Source organism: Bos mutus, chromosome 4 (assembly GCF_027580195.1).
Source record: "Bos mutus isolate GX-2022 chromosome 4, NWIPB_WYAK_1.1, whole genome shotgun sequence".
NCBI classification, from domain to species: domain Eukaryota; kingdom Metazoa; phylum Chordata; class Mammalia; order Artiodactyla; family Bovidae; genus Bos; species Bos mutus.
Window position 1 is genome coordinate 68,065,609 of NC_091620.1, and position 16,853 is coordinate 68,082,461.

The 16,853-nt window shown below is 36.2% G+C and overlaps 1 protein-coding gene across 1 annotated transcript in view; it reads right to left on the reverse strand.

Moving 5' to 3' along the window:
• ASZ1 (ankyrin repeat, SAM and basic leucine zipper domain containing 1) overlaps nt 1-16,853 on the reverse strand; it is a 76,054-nt gene that overhangs the window by 16,872 nt on the left and 42,329 nt on the right. The window contains exons 5-6 of the mRNA XM_005899143.2: nt 875-986; nt 223-357 (exon numbers count right to left, since the gene is read on the reverse strand). Coding sequence (XP_005899205.1) covers nt 223-357; nt 875-986 — 247 coding nt within the window. The remainder of the gene's footprint in view (nt 1-222; nt 358-874; nt 987-16,853) is intronic.

The window sequence follows — 16,853 nt, forward strand, 5'->3', positions numbered from 1 at the left end:
CCCTTTATATAGCTTTTAAATTACCACATTATAAATGCCTCTTATTTAGTAAAAAGATAAATACTCTAGTAAACTGAAGTTTTCATTACCTAGCTGAGAAAAAATTACATACTGAAACATTTAATAATAGATAAATTATTATTAGTGAGTTCTAACAAAATCATACCAAAGTTTTACAAACAATAATGTAAACTAAGAAAAATTAGCTAAATAACAGGATACCTCTAGATGTTTATTTCTTTTTGCAATTTCACTTGGTGTCTTTCCATCTTTGGTTTGTATCATTTTATTAGCTCCAAGTTCAAGCAACTTCAAAACTACATTTTTATGACCCTGACGTGCTGCCCATGTTAAAGCCTGTAAGTGGGGGAAAAAAAGATTGTTTAAAGAGAGGGAGTATATATGACACAGAGAAGAAAATGTCTCAACAGTATTTATGGCACAATAAAAAAGTGAACATGGTTAATTAATGGAATGATGCAATCTTATCATTTCACAATATAATGTAAACATATTTCCAATGTTGTAATCGCAAAGCAGACTGCCAGTGTTCACTGATTTTGTAAAACCAAATAATGTCTTATTCGGTCAAGTGAAGTTACAGAGTAAAACGATTTATCTGCCAATCAGAGAACTGTTTTCTATAAAAAGGAATTCTATTTGTAGTCTAACAGAATCCAGGCTCTGCTGTGTGTTACATTTTGTCAAGGGTGCCAACAAAGGCAGATAATTTCTTTTTTCTCACTGAAACTGTTGCTTTTCTTTACTGAACAGCAATTACATCCCAGCCCTTCTGTAATTTTTACTTCTTAAAACCTTTCTGCCAACTACTGATAGTAAGATATCAATGTCCTAGAGATAAAAAGGTTCTCACAGTATAGCCGTTCTCGTCCTGGGTATTCACTTCTGCTCCATGAGCAACAAGGAGAGCAACAACCTGAGGGTGGCCATCACGTGCAGCGTACATGATTGGTGTCATAAGTCTCCTGAGGAGGAGGAAGAAAAGAGACAACTGTGTCAGCGCTGCCCTTAACAGTTCTTCAAAGGCTGGACAGAACATCAGTGCTGTTCTTAGAGCAAAGAAATGGGAAAGCTTTTCACAAAGCAGGGGGAAAAAAATCTAAAAATCCAATTTACCAGCAAATAAATAAAATATGAAGGAGATTACACTCTTAAAAGTATTGCATGCTTACACAGCACCCTCTAGTGAAGAAATGTCTTTAAAAATCACTAAATGAGCCCATACTTTTTAATATGAGGCTTCATTAATTTACCTATTCACATATAAAAATATCAGAGTACCTCACTACGCTTATGCTGGAAAATAGTGATGAACGACACAAACAAGCCCCCCGCCGACCCTGTGTTCTCAAAATTGCTCATTTTAAATGCTTATTACACTTTAAAAACTTTATTTTATTTAGTAAAAATATAAGTTTAAATCTCTTACTTCTTAATGTGTTAATAATTCTACTTTAGGACTGAGAGACTTTTACCCTGAGGCTTACTTTAATAAAGAAAGACATCAGTCCAACAGTTTTGCCAGACTCTGAGACTATGTTCTGGGAGAACACAGTGGTTTCCCTCTAGTGAATCATTTCCTCAAATTAGAGATTCAACCCCTCGACTCCTAGAAGTCATTCAGCTTCTGAACCTAATTACAAAGGATACCAGAAAGGTTCTATTAGTTCTACTTGGGTTGAACTTAGTAGCACAGTCTGTTTTAAAGGAGATCTAGGATTCTGGCCTCAATCTTCCTGAGTCATCACAAATATCTGACCTATATACAAAGACCTTCACAAAAGAACAATAAATTAAATAATTTTACAATTCTCAGTTTTGATCTCATTAAGGAAGTCTGTCTTGATTACTCATATTACATGTACTACATATAAACAATATTTCTCTGTAAGATTTGTTGACATAAGGTATATCCTGAGTCTGGTCACTTCACACCAATGTCTTTACACGGAAAGTTTCACGCATTTATCTGTTCCTTCTATTTCCTAGTATGTTACAATTTCAACTTTTTATTAGAATTACATGCTAAGGTAGTTTGTCAAGCACTGCCTCCTCTACCTTGAATTTCTCCTACATAGGGGCGTTAGTAGACAATCTTGACAAAGTGAAGTGTGACTTTCTGGATAGCTTAAGCAAATAGGGAGAATATATACAGTAGAATGAGCTTGTTTGAGTAAACTGGTTATTCAAATTCTTTCCTAAGTCTAAATCAGACCGCTTGATGCTTCTCTTCCCACCTTCCTGACAACAGCTCAAATCTGCTCCTTCCAAGGTTCCCTATTTCCCAGAGCTTCCATTAACCAAATAACTCAGCCTAAAACTAAGCATCATTCATGACTTTTCTCCAGCACTCCATATACACATCATCAGAAGGTCCTGTTCCCTATTTTACTATCATATTTTGAATCTAACCATGTCTCATCAACTTGTTAGCCACTGTAAGCAGTCCATGCTATCACTTTTATTTCTCTGATTTGTATTTTTGCAGTAGCCTCATAACTGCTCTCCATGCTTCTGTTCTGGCCACGTACTCTTTTTGAAGATGCCAAGTTCTTCCCCTTTCAGAGACTGTGCAAATGCTGTTCCTTCTACCTTTCCCTTGACCTTCATACTGCACACTCCTTCATCTTTTCCAGGGAAGGTAACATGAAAGTCTGAGTGTCCTATCTGCTTGAAACTTATTATTGGAATTTTCTGAATCTGTATGAAATTGTTTTGAAAATTGAGGTTCTTTTAAATATCAATTTTTCTTGTAATAGAATCTTAGAAAACAGCAGGGGTGTAATTTTCAGTCTGTAAATTCAGAGAGACATAAAATGGCTTTTATAAATGCTTATGTCATCCTACATAATAAAACTACTAGACTAGTATAGTTTGCAGACTAAGATGCTTCAGATCATTACGGAATATGTGTTAATAATAAAGCTTCATTGATTTCTAATTTCTAAGTTGAATTTACTGAATGGGATAGCAAACTCCTATAATGGAGTCTAGATTATCTAGAAAGTGTATTTGTTGTTCAGTTGCTAAGTCGTGTCCAACCCTTTACGACCCCACAAATTGCAGCACCCCAGGCTTTTCTGTCCATCACTATCCCCGAGTTTGCTCAAACTCATGTCCATTCAGTCAGTGATGCCAGCCAACCATCTCATCCTCTGTTGCCCCCTTCTCCTCTTGCCCTCAATTTTCCCCAGCATGAGGGTCTTTTGCAGTGAGTTAGCTCTTCCCATCATGTGGCCAAAGTATTGGAGTGTCAGCTTCAATATTCAATATTTCAGTGTGTTACTTAGCTTCTGAAAGTTATTAGAGTTACTGATACTATCAATATTGTTGCATGACAATTTTGAGAGGGGACAGAACAATTCTTACAGTGGTTTTATATCTACAGAAACTTCTAACATCTATTGTTTCCTGCCTGTCATAGATTAATGAAATCTAAGTTAAGTCTTCGATCTTACAAACTCTTTTGAACTTATAAATGGTCTTATTATAAACTCCTCAGGGAAGTTATAAAACTTTTAACTGGTTTGATCAAATGACATGATAACTATTTGTGCTACTGATAACTTTACTTTCAATATTAATTTCCATCTTATTTATTTCCTGAGATTTAATATAAAGAATTCTTTACTTCCCGCTCCTTCCAATACATAACTGCTTTGGCAAAAGTCAGCAGTTACTTGGACTCCTTTTATTTTTCTAGCATTTAAAGGTAGGTATTTCAAGAGGCTGCTGTCCTCAATATTCTTCCCTTTTCACTACCTAAACAACATACCTGTATGGTCTCACCTACTCTCATGACTATTGTTAATGCACTGGTGGCTGCTGAATCTGTATCTCTAGCCCAGGCTTTACTCTTGTGCTCCAGATCATATCTGTCATTTCCCAACAAAACTCAAAACCAACATATACCTAAATCTGAAGTCTCCATCTTCCCTCCAACACAAAGTACTCTCTGTTATTACCTATCTCCATGAACAGCATCACAGGTCAAGCATGACCCAACCCAGAAGCCTGAATGAATTTATCTATGACTCCTCAGGTCCTCGGAGCTAACCCAACTTTCCTGCCAGTTTTACCTCCTTCCCATCATTTGTACCTGTACTTTACACTTGCCTCCTTCCTTGTCTTCAAGTCCTCATCACTTCTTACATGGATTACTGCATGCAAAAGAATAACAACTGGCCTCCTTCCAATCTTTCCTCTACATTTGTAAACCTCATCAAATAAATTCAGTTTGAAGTTTTCAGGGTTACACCTATGAGGATCTTCATAAGTCCCCTGTCTACCTCTCTACCTTTCAGTACCTGTCATCCTATTCCATCCCAGTAAAATACTTCAGTTGTTCTGCAGGCATGAATTCGTCTTTCTCCTCTGCCTATTTCCAGAGCACTACTGGTCGAAATGTCCTTTTGCTTTTCAACAAATGTATTCATAATCTACCTCTGGGGTTAATCTTAGAAGCCAGCATGCACCCCAATTTTTTGATGATCTGCCTCATCTTAGATAGCAACCCTACTCTCCTCTATGTTCTTATAGCACTCTGTGCTTATTTAAATCAGGTCACCTTTCATGTCAGCATTTGTTCAATTCTGTTTTCTCAACCAGAATATCAGTTCTTTGAGGCTAACGATCCTGAAAGTGTGAAAGTGAAAGTTACTCAGTTGTGTCTGACTGGTTGTGACCCCATGGACTATACAGTCCATTGACATCTCCAGGCCAGAATACTGGAGTGGGTAGCCTTTCCCTTCTCCAGGGGATCTTCCCAACCCAGGGATTGAACTCAGGTCTCCCGCATTGCAGGTGGATTCTTTACCAGCTGAGCCACAAGGGAAACCCATGATGGTCCTGACTTGTCTCTATATCCACCACCCTGCAGACCATTCGGTAACTAGTATAAAGGTCTGCTTCTCTGTTGTGTTTCATGTGTACATTTAATACAGGCAGAGTTTTCTTCTTATCTATTACATCATCTCATGTCTACTGTGTTAGTCAGCTCATCTATATCCTTACTCAATTTACATATATTAGATTTGTGTAATGAGATAAATACTCAAATTTCCTGCTATCATTGTATTTTGATCTACTTTAATAGGTTTCAATTTATGGATTTAGCAGTCATGTAGTATAGTGTGCACAGGTCTGTGTTTGTTATATTTTCATTGATCTTTTTTTTACTATAGTATAAAATTTATTGTTTATTGTATATAATATTAGTAATATCTGGTATTGATAATCCTGATTTCCATGGGTTTACCTCCACCTGTAATGGGATATTTCATACCCATTTTCTTCTAATTTTCTTGTAATAGCATTTAGCCATCTTTTGTTTTTAAGCCAATATTCAGTTGAAAAATTCAGTCCATCCTCATTTAGCATAATGACTGATATATCCGACAATATTCTTCTGTTTTGTTGGTGCAACAAAACCACCATTCACTACATTTCTCCCCTTGAAAATCTGATTCTGCTTTTCCTTTTTTTAAAACGCCGTTAAACATTACCCTAGTAAAACACTCTCTTATAGGTAAGCAAGATGAGACTTGTTTCTCCTAATGAGATTATAGTTTCCTCCTCCACCAGGACACATTCTCCCTACTTGTATTCAAACAGAATAAAGCCTCCTGAATACTCTTCATTCCCTTTCTTCTCCTGGGTATCCCCCAACTCACTGCAAACTATAGCTCTTACAATCTGTTGGCATAATCTAATTATTAGAATTTGGCTTGCATTTTGTCTTGCCATTTCCAGAATCCTTATTTAGCACTCACAATTCACATTCCCAGTCTAATACACATTTACCAAAATTCATCCCTCTTCAATGCTTTCTCTTTATCCTCCGCCTTCATGAGGTCTCTGGTTCTTTTTGGTTTGGCTAGTCTTTTTTCAGGCATTTTCCTCAGGTAGGATGCTTAGGTAATGTATTTTCCGAGTTCCTGCATATCTTCGACAATCTTTTTTTCTACCCCGAGAGGCACAGCTTGGTTGAGAATAAGATCTTTAGGCTGCATACCTTGATCTAAGTGAAAATGTGATTTCATTTTCTAGTTTTCAGCTGTGCTCATAAGAAGTCTGATGCCACTGTATGTTTTGCAGGGATAGGAACACAAGCCTGAGTCCTTATCAGACCCGGCTCCCTTACGGTCTTATCAGCCCAAAGCTTGGGAAAGGCACAGTTTGGAGTTCAGAACAAAGAGGAAGAGATTGTTCTGGCTCAGACAGTAACTTTTCTTTGAGGATGCATTTTTTGTAGAAAAGTGATTGTGGAAGACTTCAGTGTATACAAATTAGTGTTGTAATCAGTTCTTTCTTTACACTGAGTTAATCCAAATTTCCCCCATAATTTGCATTAGCAAAGTCACTTTATGGATCCTAGGTTCTCCATGTTTTTATTTATACATATAAAAACTGTTCTTAAAAAAACATTTTTACTACTTTAAGTATGATGTTGGGGAGGAGAGGAGTGTTTTAACTTTTTATAGTTGATGATTTAGGGTAGCACGAATGAAACTCCTTTGTATTTCATTTTTCTCAGTCCTCTCTTGAGGTGCTTTACTGATGAGAGTGATTTCCATACCTTCCTTTGGTACTAAGAGGTACCCCATAAAGTAACCTATTATACCAACTTACCTACTTTGCTTTCCTCCCTAAGGTGAAATAATATAGTAAGTTTTTTTATCCAGCATAACAGGAGAGTGGAAGTGAATCAAAACTGCTTTGTTAATTAAGCGTTAATTCTGTTGACCCAGGTGGTTTTCTTCTGATTCCTCTTCCCTTCCCCTATTTTACCACCCTAAAAACAGCATATTGTCAGTCCCTTGAGGTCTTGTATTCTGTTGTATGATTGGTGTGTTATATCATTGGGTGTGGTGGTCTAGTATAGTCAAGATTTGCATTGAGTGTTCAGAAATTCCAGTTGGTAAAGTGCCAGATAACACAGCTTCCCTGTATATAGATTACTATTGGGTAGGTCAGCAAAGATCTCTTTTGCAAACTAATAATCTATGATGCTCCTTCCACAAAAACTGCTTAAAAGAATCTTCATAATAGTCCATTTAGATTTTAAAAATGAGACAGTTAAGATTTTCTAAATTAATTTCTTAAAATATACATATCTTCTCTAATAGTCTGGCCAAGGATACAGGTTTGGTTATTGAATTATATTTGGTAATTTTCCACTTTTAATCACTGTAATTTTTATGTTGTCACTAAAGTGCCTGCCCAGCACTGTAAAGACTCTCACAGACACTAGAAAAAGGGACTTCATTTTCTTGAGGACAAATTAATATGGACAAAAAGTTTAACTTTTCTTTCATATAAGAACACTGCAAGTTTGTTTTGAGTATATTCTTCCATCCAGTGTTCAACTGGTTCTTCTGGTAGCTCTTCCTATTCTTTTTATTTGGTTCCGTTTCTATAATTCCTCTATTTCCTTTGATGTTTTGTGATAGCTAATTATAGTACATTTAACCAATCATGATTTATTTTATAGAATATTTGAATAATATATGAGTGACTCAGCACCCAATTATAAGCATTAAATATTAATCTGGGCACAGAATTTAAAATGATATCACATCAGAACATAGGAGAACTGCTTTATTGTCCATTTTGAAAGTATGAAACTTAAATATTGAAAATATTCAACTAGAATGGCAGTATTCTTACCTTGTAATTTCAGTCCATTGGTCTGTGTTAATTTCATATCAGATGTATAAAGAGCAGTTACCTTTGTTTATTTGTATCTACTCTGGTGGAAATGTTAAACCATGATAGCTTTTGCTACCAACTTTCAACCACTTAACTTTCAGAACAGTATATTTGTTTTGGGAGGATTTTGTGCTTCATCTGAGTTTAGAAGTAATGTCAGAAAATGTTAAGCATGTCCTTTTAAAGAAAATATAAGGTTTCTAATTGTCTTATTACCATGGTAATTTAAGTGAATTTAGAAGTATTTAACTGCAATCTTGAATTATAAAGTTGGGATGCATATATAGAGATATATATCAAAATCTCAACTTGATGTAAAGTAAATGAGCAGTTACCTGGCGGATTTTTTTTTTCAAATAACTGTTTAATCCATAATTCCATAACAGACTTAGCTTCACCTCAATATTTTTGTCCATTCATCAGTGCTCCAATAAGAAAATGATAGGAAATAGCTGAAAATGACTAAAAGATTTTATTTTTTTTTATTTATTAGAAAAATAAGTTGCTAGGGTCTTTGAATGCTGGATTTTTTTTGTCTTACCCATCCATGGCAGCTAAAAAAAAAAAAAAAACACTCAAAATATTCAGGTTTACATGTTAGCTCTCTCTCATAGGGAGTTGCCATACCTCACAGTTCAAAGTGTATTCTATAGATCAGTAAGATTATACTGACATGTAATTGCAATTTACTATGCAGCAAAAATGATTCAAGAAAAAAATAACCTACAGTGTCTATTTACCTTTGTATAGACAATTGCTTAAGTTACGCTGCTTTTAACATTTGTACTTGGATAAAATGCTTATTATGTATGTATAGGAATGTCACAGTGCAAGATGCTGCTAGCTCAGGCACAAAGTATTAAAATTATTTTGTGAAGATTGGTGGTTGTATTAAAAAAAAAAAAAAAAAGGAAGAGAATGATGTTCTGGTAGCCAAGTTTCCAGATATCCTGTGTCATGTTTATAAAGACCATTGCCAGTCCCACATATATTCATCCACATTTTCATCTAGTAATTTTATTAAGCATTTGTGAGACTTTGTATTTTTTAATTTTTAAATATTTTGAGGCATATGAAATTACTCTGGCATGAGATTGGAGCTCTGCATTTTTTTGGCCATACCACATGGCCCTGCATTTTTTTTGACTGTATCACATGGGATCTTAGTTCCTTGACCAGGTATTGAGCCAGTGTGTCCTGCACTGGAAGTGTAGGGTCTTACCCACTGGACAGCCAAAGCAGTCCTCTTGCATTTTTTTTTATTCTTCTCCTACCCCACTCGCTTTGCAACCACCAATCTATTCTCTACATTTGTGATTCTTGTTTGTTTCACAGATAGGTTCATTTGTGTCACACTTCAGATTCCACAGAGAAGTGATAACATATGGTATTTGTTTTTCTGACATGTTTCACTTAATATGATAATCTCTAGTTGCATTCATATTACTACAAATAGCATTATTTCATTCTTATGGCTAAGTAGAATTCCATTGTATATATGCACCACATCTTCTTTATCCGTTCATCTGTTGATGGACCTTTATGCTGTTTCCATGTTTTGGCTACTGTGAATAGTGCTGCTATGAACACAGGGGTGCATGTATCTTTTTGGACTAGAGTTTTGTTTGGATATATATATATGGATATAAGGAGTAAACTTGTTGGTTCATATGGTAATTCTATTTTTAATTTTCTGAGGAACCTCCATACTGTTTTCCACAGTGGCTGTACCAACTTACATTTCCACCAACAGTGTAGGAGGGAATGTAAGTTTTCCCCACATCCTCTCTGGCATTTGTTATTTGCAGACTTTTTAATGATGGCCATTCTGACCAGCGTGAGAGCTCAGTGTAATCCTGACTTGCATTTCTCTAATAATTAGCACTGTTGAGCATCTTTTCATGTACCTACTGGTAATCTATATTACTTCTTTGGAGAAATGTCTCTTTAGGTCTTCTGCTCATTTTCCAATTGCATTGGTTTTTTTGCTTTTGTTTTGTTGTTGTTGAGTTATATGAGCTGTTTGTATATTTTTGGAAATTAAGCCCTTGTCAGTCTTAGATCATTTTTTCTTCCACTCTGTAGGTTGTCTTTTCATTTTTGTTTATGGTTTCCTTTGCTGTGCAAAAGCTTGTGCAATTGACTAGGTCCCATTTGTTTATTTTTGTTTTTATTTCCATTGTCTTGGGAGACTGACCTAAGAAAACATCAGTATGAGTTATACTTACCAGAGAATGCTTTGTTATCCTATGATCTCTTATGGGAGTTTTATGGTGTCATGTCTTAAGTCTTTAAGCCATTTTGAGTTTAGTTTGTGCATGGTGTGAGGGTGTGTTCTAACTCCACTGATTCACATGCAGGTGTCCAACTTTCCCAACACCAAAGACTATCTTTTTCCCATTGTATAGTCTTGACTCCTTTATTGAAAATTAACTGACCGAAGGTATGTGAGTTTATTTCTGAGCTCTCTATTCTGTCCCACTGATCATATGTCTATTTTTGTGTCAGTGCCATAAAGTCTTGATTACTACAGCTTTGGAGTATTGTCTGAAGTCTGAGATGGTTACTTCTCCTGCTTTTTTGTTCTTCTTCAGCATTGCTTCAGTAATTCTGAGTTTGTAATCATTCCATATGAATTTTAGGATTATTCGTTCTATTATGTGAAAAATGTCATGGGTAATTTGATAGGGATCATGTTAAATTTGTAGACTGCTTTGGGCAGTATGGCCATTTTAACAATATTAATTCTTCCAATTCAAGAACATGGGATATCTTTCCATTTCTTTGAATCATCTATAGTTTCCTTTATTAATGTTTTATAGTTCTCAGTATATAAGTCTTTCATCTCCTTGGTTAGGTTTATTCCTAAGTATTTTATTTTGGGAAATATGATTTTAAAACATATATATATATTTTTTTTTTTTTTTTTACATTCTCTTTCTGATAGTTCATCACTGGTATAGAGGAATGCAACCAATTTCTATATGTTAATCTTGTATCCTGTTACCTTGCTGAATTCATTTATCAGTTCTGGTAGTTTTTGTGTGGAGTCTTTATAATTTTCTCTATATATCATATCATCTGCATATAATACAATTTTACCTCTTCCCTTCCAATTTGGATACGTTTTATCTCTTGCCTGATTTCTGTGACTAGAACTTCCAGTACTATGTTGAATAGAAGAGGTGAGAACAGGCATCTTTGTCTTGTCCCAAATTTTAGCGGGAAGGCTTTTAGTTTTTCACCATGAGTATGATTATATTGGCTATGAGGAAACCAGCATTTTTTACTCCTTCAAATAGCTGTCTAACTCCCCAGCACCAAAATGATGATCCACTTTCTCCCCACTAGTCTGAATGCCACATTAATCATTTAATAATTTCATGTATTTGTGGATTTCATCCCAGATTTTCTTTTCTGTTTTAGAGATCAGCAATTCAGAGTTCTCCACTAATAACACACATTTTAATTATTGTGATTTAAAAATACAAGGCAAATTACATACTACTCTTTTTTAAATGACATATTGATTTTTAAAAATTACTTAACTTACACATATGTACTTTTCCCTTAGAATACTACAGATAATTAATGATAAGAGTTGGGTATATTTCCAGATCTCAGCAAACAAGAACAAATTTTACATATATAAATGTGTGCAGGAAAAAAGAATTTTTTTAATATAAATAATATCATGCTGTTTATGTAGTTCTGACTTGTCAATAAATGATTTTAAAACTCTTAAGTTCCCTTTGGGTATTGCTTTGTGTGAATCACACAGGTTTTGATATCATGTGATATAACTGTTATTCAATTATCATTTATCTTTAACTTCCTTCTTAATCTAGAAGTTATTAAAATATGTAATTTAAATACCTGCTTTTATGCACTGAGAAGGCTTTTGGTTATTAAATTCTAAGTTTGTTACATTTTGATTAGTGAAAGTGTTCTATATAACTTTTTAAAAGGGAATTTATTAAGGCTTCCTATATGGCCTAGGACACTACTATAAAAATAATCCACGTGTATTTGAAAATAATCTGTATAAATTATGTTGGAGTCAGAATTCTAGATAAATGTGAATTAGACATGCTTGTTAAATGTTATCTGAATCTCCTATATCTTTACTTTCTGTCTTAATACATTTATACTAAAGACTCAAATATAATTGTAGATTTTCTATTTCCTTTCTAGTTCTATAATTTTCATTTCATATATTTTAAAGCCATTTATATTAAAACTGTTCCTGTTAATTTTTTTGCTTTTATCAAAATGAACACTTCCTCTTTGTTCCTATAAATAATTTATTATCCCAGAGAGTTTCTGGGTTTTTATGGTCTTGTTATCCACCAGGTATAGGTACTTTCTAAATGAATATTTCTTTATCATTTTATTTTCAACTTTTATGTATTATTGTATTTTAGCTGTGATTTCATTGGCTTTTGGTTTTAGCCATGGGCTTCCCTGGTTGCTCAGCTGGTAAAGAATCTTCCTGCAATGCAGAAGACCCTGGCTCGATCTCTGGGTTGGAAAGATTCCTGGAGAAGGGAATGGCTACCCACTCCAGTATTCTTGCCTAGAGAATTCCATGGATAGAGGAGCCTGGCGGGCTATAGTCCATAGGGTTGCAAAGAGTCAGACATGACTAAACACAGCACAACAACCCGATACAGCCAATTTACCTTTGTTAAAGAGTCGGACACAACTGAGTGACTTCCACTTCACTTCACTTTAGCCGTATATGAGTTAATATTATAACCAGTGAGCTTTACCAACTAGTCTTCTTTTATATTAATATAGTTAAACTTATTTCTGACACTGTATTTTTGCACTTTTTATTTATCATGTTTCCATGATAAATATATGCATTTAAGTCTCCTTTTAAGTCTTGTCGGACTGAATCAAGTTCTGTATGTTCTATCCACCCTCTAGCGCCACTGCTGCCCCTTGATCTGAAAGCTTTTAACAATCCTTCTTTTCTTCTAGTACAACAGTCCCTCCTTATCCACAGGGGATATGCTCCAAAACCCCCAGTGGATACCTGAACAGTGGACAGTACCAAACCCTACATACTATGTTTTTTTCTATACTAATGGGAGGGTAGCATACACAGTGTGGATATGCAGGACAAGGATGATTCATGTCCTGGGTGGGACAGCAAGATATTTAGTAACATTACACAGAATGGCATGCAACTTAAAACTTATGAATTGTTTATTTCTGCAATCTTCCATTTAATATTTTCAGACTGTAGTTGACTATAGGTAAGTGAAACTACACAAAGCAAAACAGCAGATAAGGGGGGAACTACTGTGCTTATTACTTTTAAATCCTTTTCACCTTTTCCCTAACATCCTTCACCTTACCATTTAACAACAACTAAAGTGAATAACTTTGGTCTCATCTGAAGGGAGAAGTTTACTTTTATTTTGCTTCATTCTTTTCTCAGCCACCCACATTCCAAACTTACCATGAAAATTTAGTATACCACATACACTTTTTCTCTCTCTTTTTTATGGTCAATAGTTATTTAGATTTACCAATATATTTACTAATTTCTTTGTTCAACATTATATATCTCACTACCTCTGAGTTTATTTTCCTTTTTGTAATTAACTTTCAAGATTTATTTTTAAGAGTCAGTTGAACACAATTCTTGACTAGTAGCACTTTTCTTTGAAATATGTAGGAGGTATTTTAGTTTATCAAATGACTGGAATCACCTATTGGCATTTAATGAGTGAGGGAAAGGGTTACTAAATATCCTGTAATACACAGTATAATCCCACTCAAAATGTCACTTGTACTTTTGCTTAAGATGATAACTTTAAGTTCTTGTAGATAAGAAAATATCTTTATTTTTGCCTTCACTCTTGAATAACAGAATGGCTAAACATAGAATTATAGTTCAAAGTTTATTCCTCAGACCATCAGTCTTCTCCCATATATAGTTGTTACTAAGAATTCTAATGTCAGATGGTCATTTCTTGATAAGAATTGTCTTAGTGAAATGTCTTTTCTATAGATAATATTTAGGAATTTTGCCTTTATTCTTGATATTTTAAAGTTTATTACAATGTGTCTCTGTGTGTGTGCTCAATTGTGTCCGACTCTTTGTGAGCCCATGGACTGTAGCCTGCCAGACTCCTTGTCCAAGGGATTTCCCAGACAAGAATACTGGAGTGGGTTGCCATCCCCTCTTCCAAGGGATCTTCCCAATCCAGGGATCAAAGCCATGTCTCTTTCATCTCTTGCTTTGGTCAGATCAGATCAGATCAGTCGCTCAGTCGTGTCCGACTCTTTGCGACCCCATGAATCGCAGCATGCCAGGCCTCCCTGTCCATCACCAACTCCCGGAGTTCACTCAGACTCACGTCCATCGAGTCAGTGATGCCATCCAGCCATCTCATCCTCTGTCGTCCCCTTCTCCTCTTGCCCCCAATCCCTCCCAGAAGCAGAGTCTTTTCCAATGAGTCAACTCTTCGCATGAGGTGGCCAAAGTACTGGAGTTTCAGCTTTAGCATCATTCCTTCCAAAGAAATCCCAGGGCTGATCTCCTTCAGAATGGACTGGTTGGATCTCCTTGCAGTCCAAGGGACTCTCAAGAGTCTTCTCCAACACCACAGTTCAAAAGCATGAATTCTTCGGCGCTCAGCCTTCTTCACAGTCCAACTCTCACATCCATACATGAACACAGGAAAAACCATAGCCTTGGCTAGACGAACCTTTGTTGGCAAAGTAATGTCTCTGCTTTTGAACATGCTATCTAGGTTGGTCATAATTTTCCTTCCAAGGAATAAGCATTTTTTAGTCTCATGGCTGCAGTAACCATCTGCAGTGATTTTGGAGCCCAGAAAAATAAAGTCTGACACTGTTTCCACTGTTTCCCCATCTATTTCCCATGAAGTGGTGACCAGATGCCATGATCTTCGTTTTCTGAATGTTGAGCTTTAAGCCAACTTTTTCACACTCCACTTTCACTTTCATCAAGAGGCTTTTGAGTTCCTTTTCACTTTCTGCCATAAGGGTGGTGCCATCTGCGTATCTGAGGTTATTGATATTTCTCCCAGCAATCTTGATTCCAGTTTGTGTTTCTTCCAGTCCAGCATTTCTCATGATGTACTCTGCATATAAGTTAAATAAACAGGGTGACAATATACAGCCTTGACAAACTCCTTTTCCTATTTGGAACCAGTCTGTTGTTCCTTGTCCAGTTCTAACTGTTGCTTCCTGACCTGCATACAGATTTCTCAAGAGGCAGATCAGGTGGTCTGGTATTCCCATCTCTTGAAGAATTTTCCACAGTTGATTGTGATCCACACAGTCAAAGGCTTTGGCATAGTCAATAAAGCAGAAATAGATGTTTTTCTGGAACTCTCTTGCTTTTTCTATGATCCAGCAGATGTTGGCAATTTGATCTCTGGTTCCTCTGCCTTTTCTAAAACCAGCTTGAACATCTGGAAGTTCACGGTTCACATATTGCTGAAGCCTGGCTTGGAGAATTTTGAGCATTACTTTACTAGCGTGTGAGATGAGTGCAATTGTGCGGTAGTTTGAGCATTCTTTGGCATTGCCTTTCTTTGGGATTGGAATGAAAACTGACCTTTTCCAGTCCTGTGGCCACTGCTGAGTTTTCCAAATGTGCTGGCATATTGAGTGCAGCACTTTCACAGCATCATCTTTCAGGATTTGGAATAGCTCAACTGGAATTCCATCATCTCCACTAGCTTTGTTCATAGTGATGCTTTCTAAGGCCCACTTGACTTCATATTCCAGGATGTCTGGCTCTAGGTCAGTGATCACACCATCGTGATTATCTGGGTCGTGAAGCTCTTTTTTGTATAGTTCTTCTGTGTATTCTTGCCATCTCTTCTTAATATCTTCTGCTTCTGTTAGGTCCATACCATTTCTGTCCTTTATCGAGCCCATCTTTGCATGAAATGTTCCTTTGGTATCTCCGATTTTCTTGAAGAGATCTCTAGTCTTTCCCATTCTGTTGTTTTCCTCTATTTCTTTGCATTGATCACTGAAGAAGGCTTTCTTATCTGTTCTTGCTATTCTTTGGAACTCTGCATTCAGATGTTTATATCTTTCCTTTTCTCCTTTGCTTTTTGCTTCTCTTCTTTTCACAGCTATTTGTAAGGCCTCCCCAGACAGCCATTTTGCTTTTTTGCATTTCTTTTTCATGGGGATGGTCTTGATCCCTGTCTCCTGTACAATGTCACAAACCTCATTCCATAGTTCATCAGGCACTCTGTCTATCAGATCTAGTCCCTTAAATCTATTTCTCACTTCCACTGTATAATCATAAGGGATTTGACTGAGGTCATACTTGAATGGTCTAGTGGTTTTCCCTACTTTCTTCAATTTAAGTCTGAATTTGGCAGGTTCTTTACTACTGTACCATCTGGGAAGCCATGATGTGTCTATATATTTTAAGTTAAAATATAAGTTATATATCTTCATCATTATGTGTATAAATTTTAGTTTGCACCTGGTAGATCTTTCAATCCTAAGGATTTGTGTGTTCAGTTTGGGAACGTTCTTGGCCATGACTACTTCAAATACAGTTCAGCTTCCATTTCCTCCTTCTGGAACTCTTATTAGGGCTGCTGCTAAGTCGCTTCAGTCGTGTCTGACTCTGTGCAACCCCATAGACGGCAGCCCACCAGGCTCCCCCATCCCTTGGATTCTCCAGGCAAGAACACTGGAGTGGGTTGCCATTGCCTTGTCCAATGCGTGAAAGTGAAAAGTGAAAGTGAAGTCACTCAGTCATGTCCGACTCTTAGTGACCCCATGGACTGCAGCCTACCAGGCTCCTCCATTCATGGGATTTTCCAGGCAAGAGTACTGGAGTGGGGTGCTATTGCCTTCTCCCTTATTAGGGCAGATGTTGTAACTTCTGGTGAGGTTCTCCATGTCTCTTACCTTTTCCTTTGTAACTTTTTGTGTTGTATAATGCTGGAGATTTCCTCACATCTATCTTCCAGTCTACTCATTAGCTCTTCAGCTGAGTGTCATCTGCTATTCACACATATTTAGGTTAATATTCAATAAGTTTGTTTTTCATAATTCACTCTATTTGTTTCATAATTCCTGTTTGTTATTTTGTGGAAGAAAAT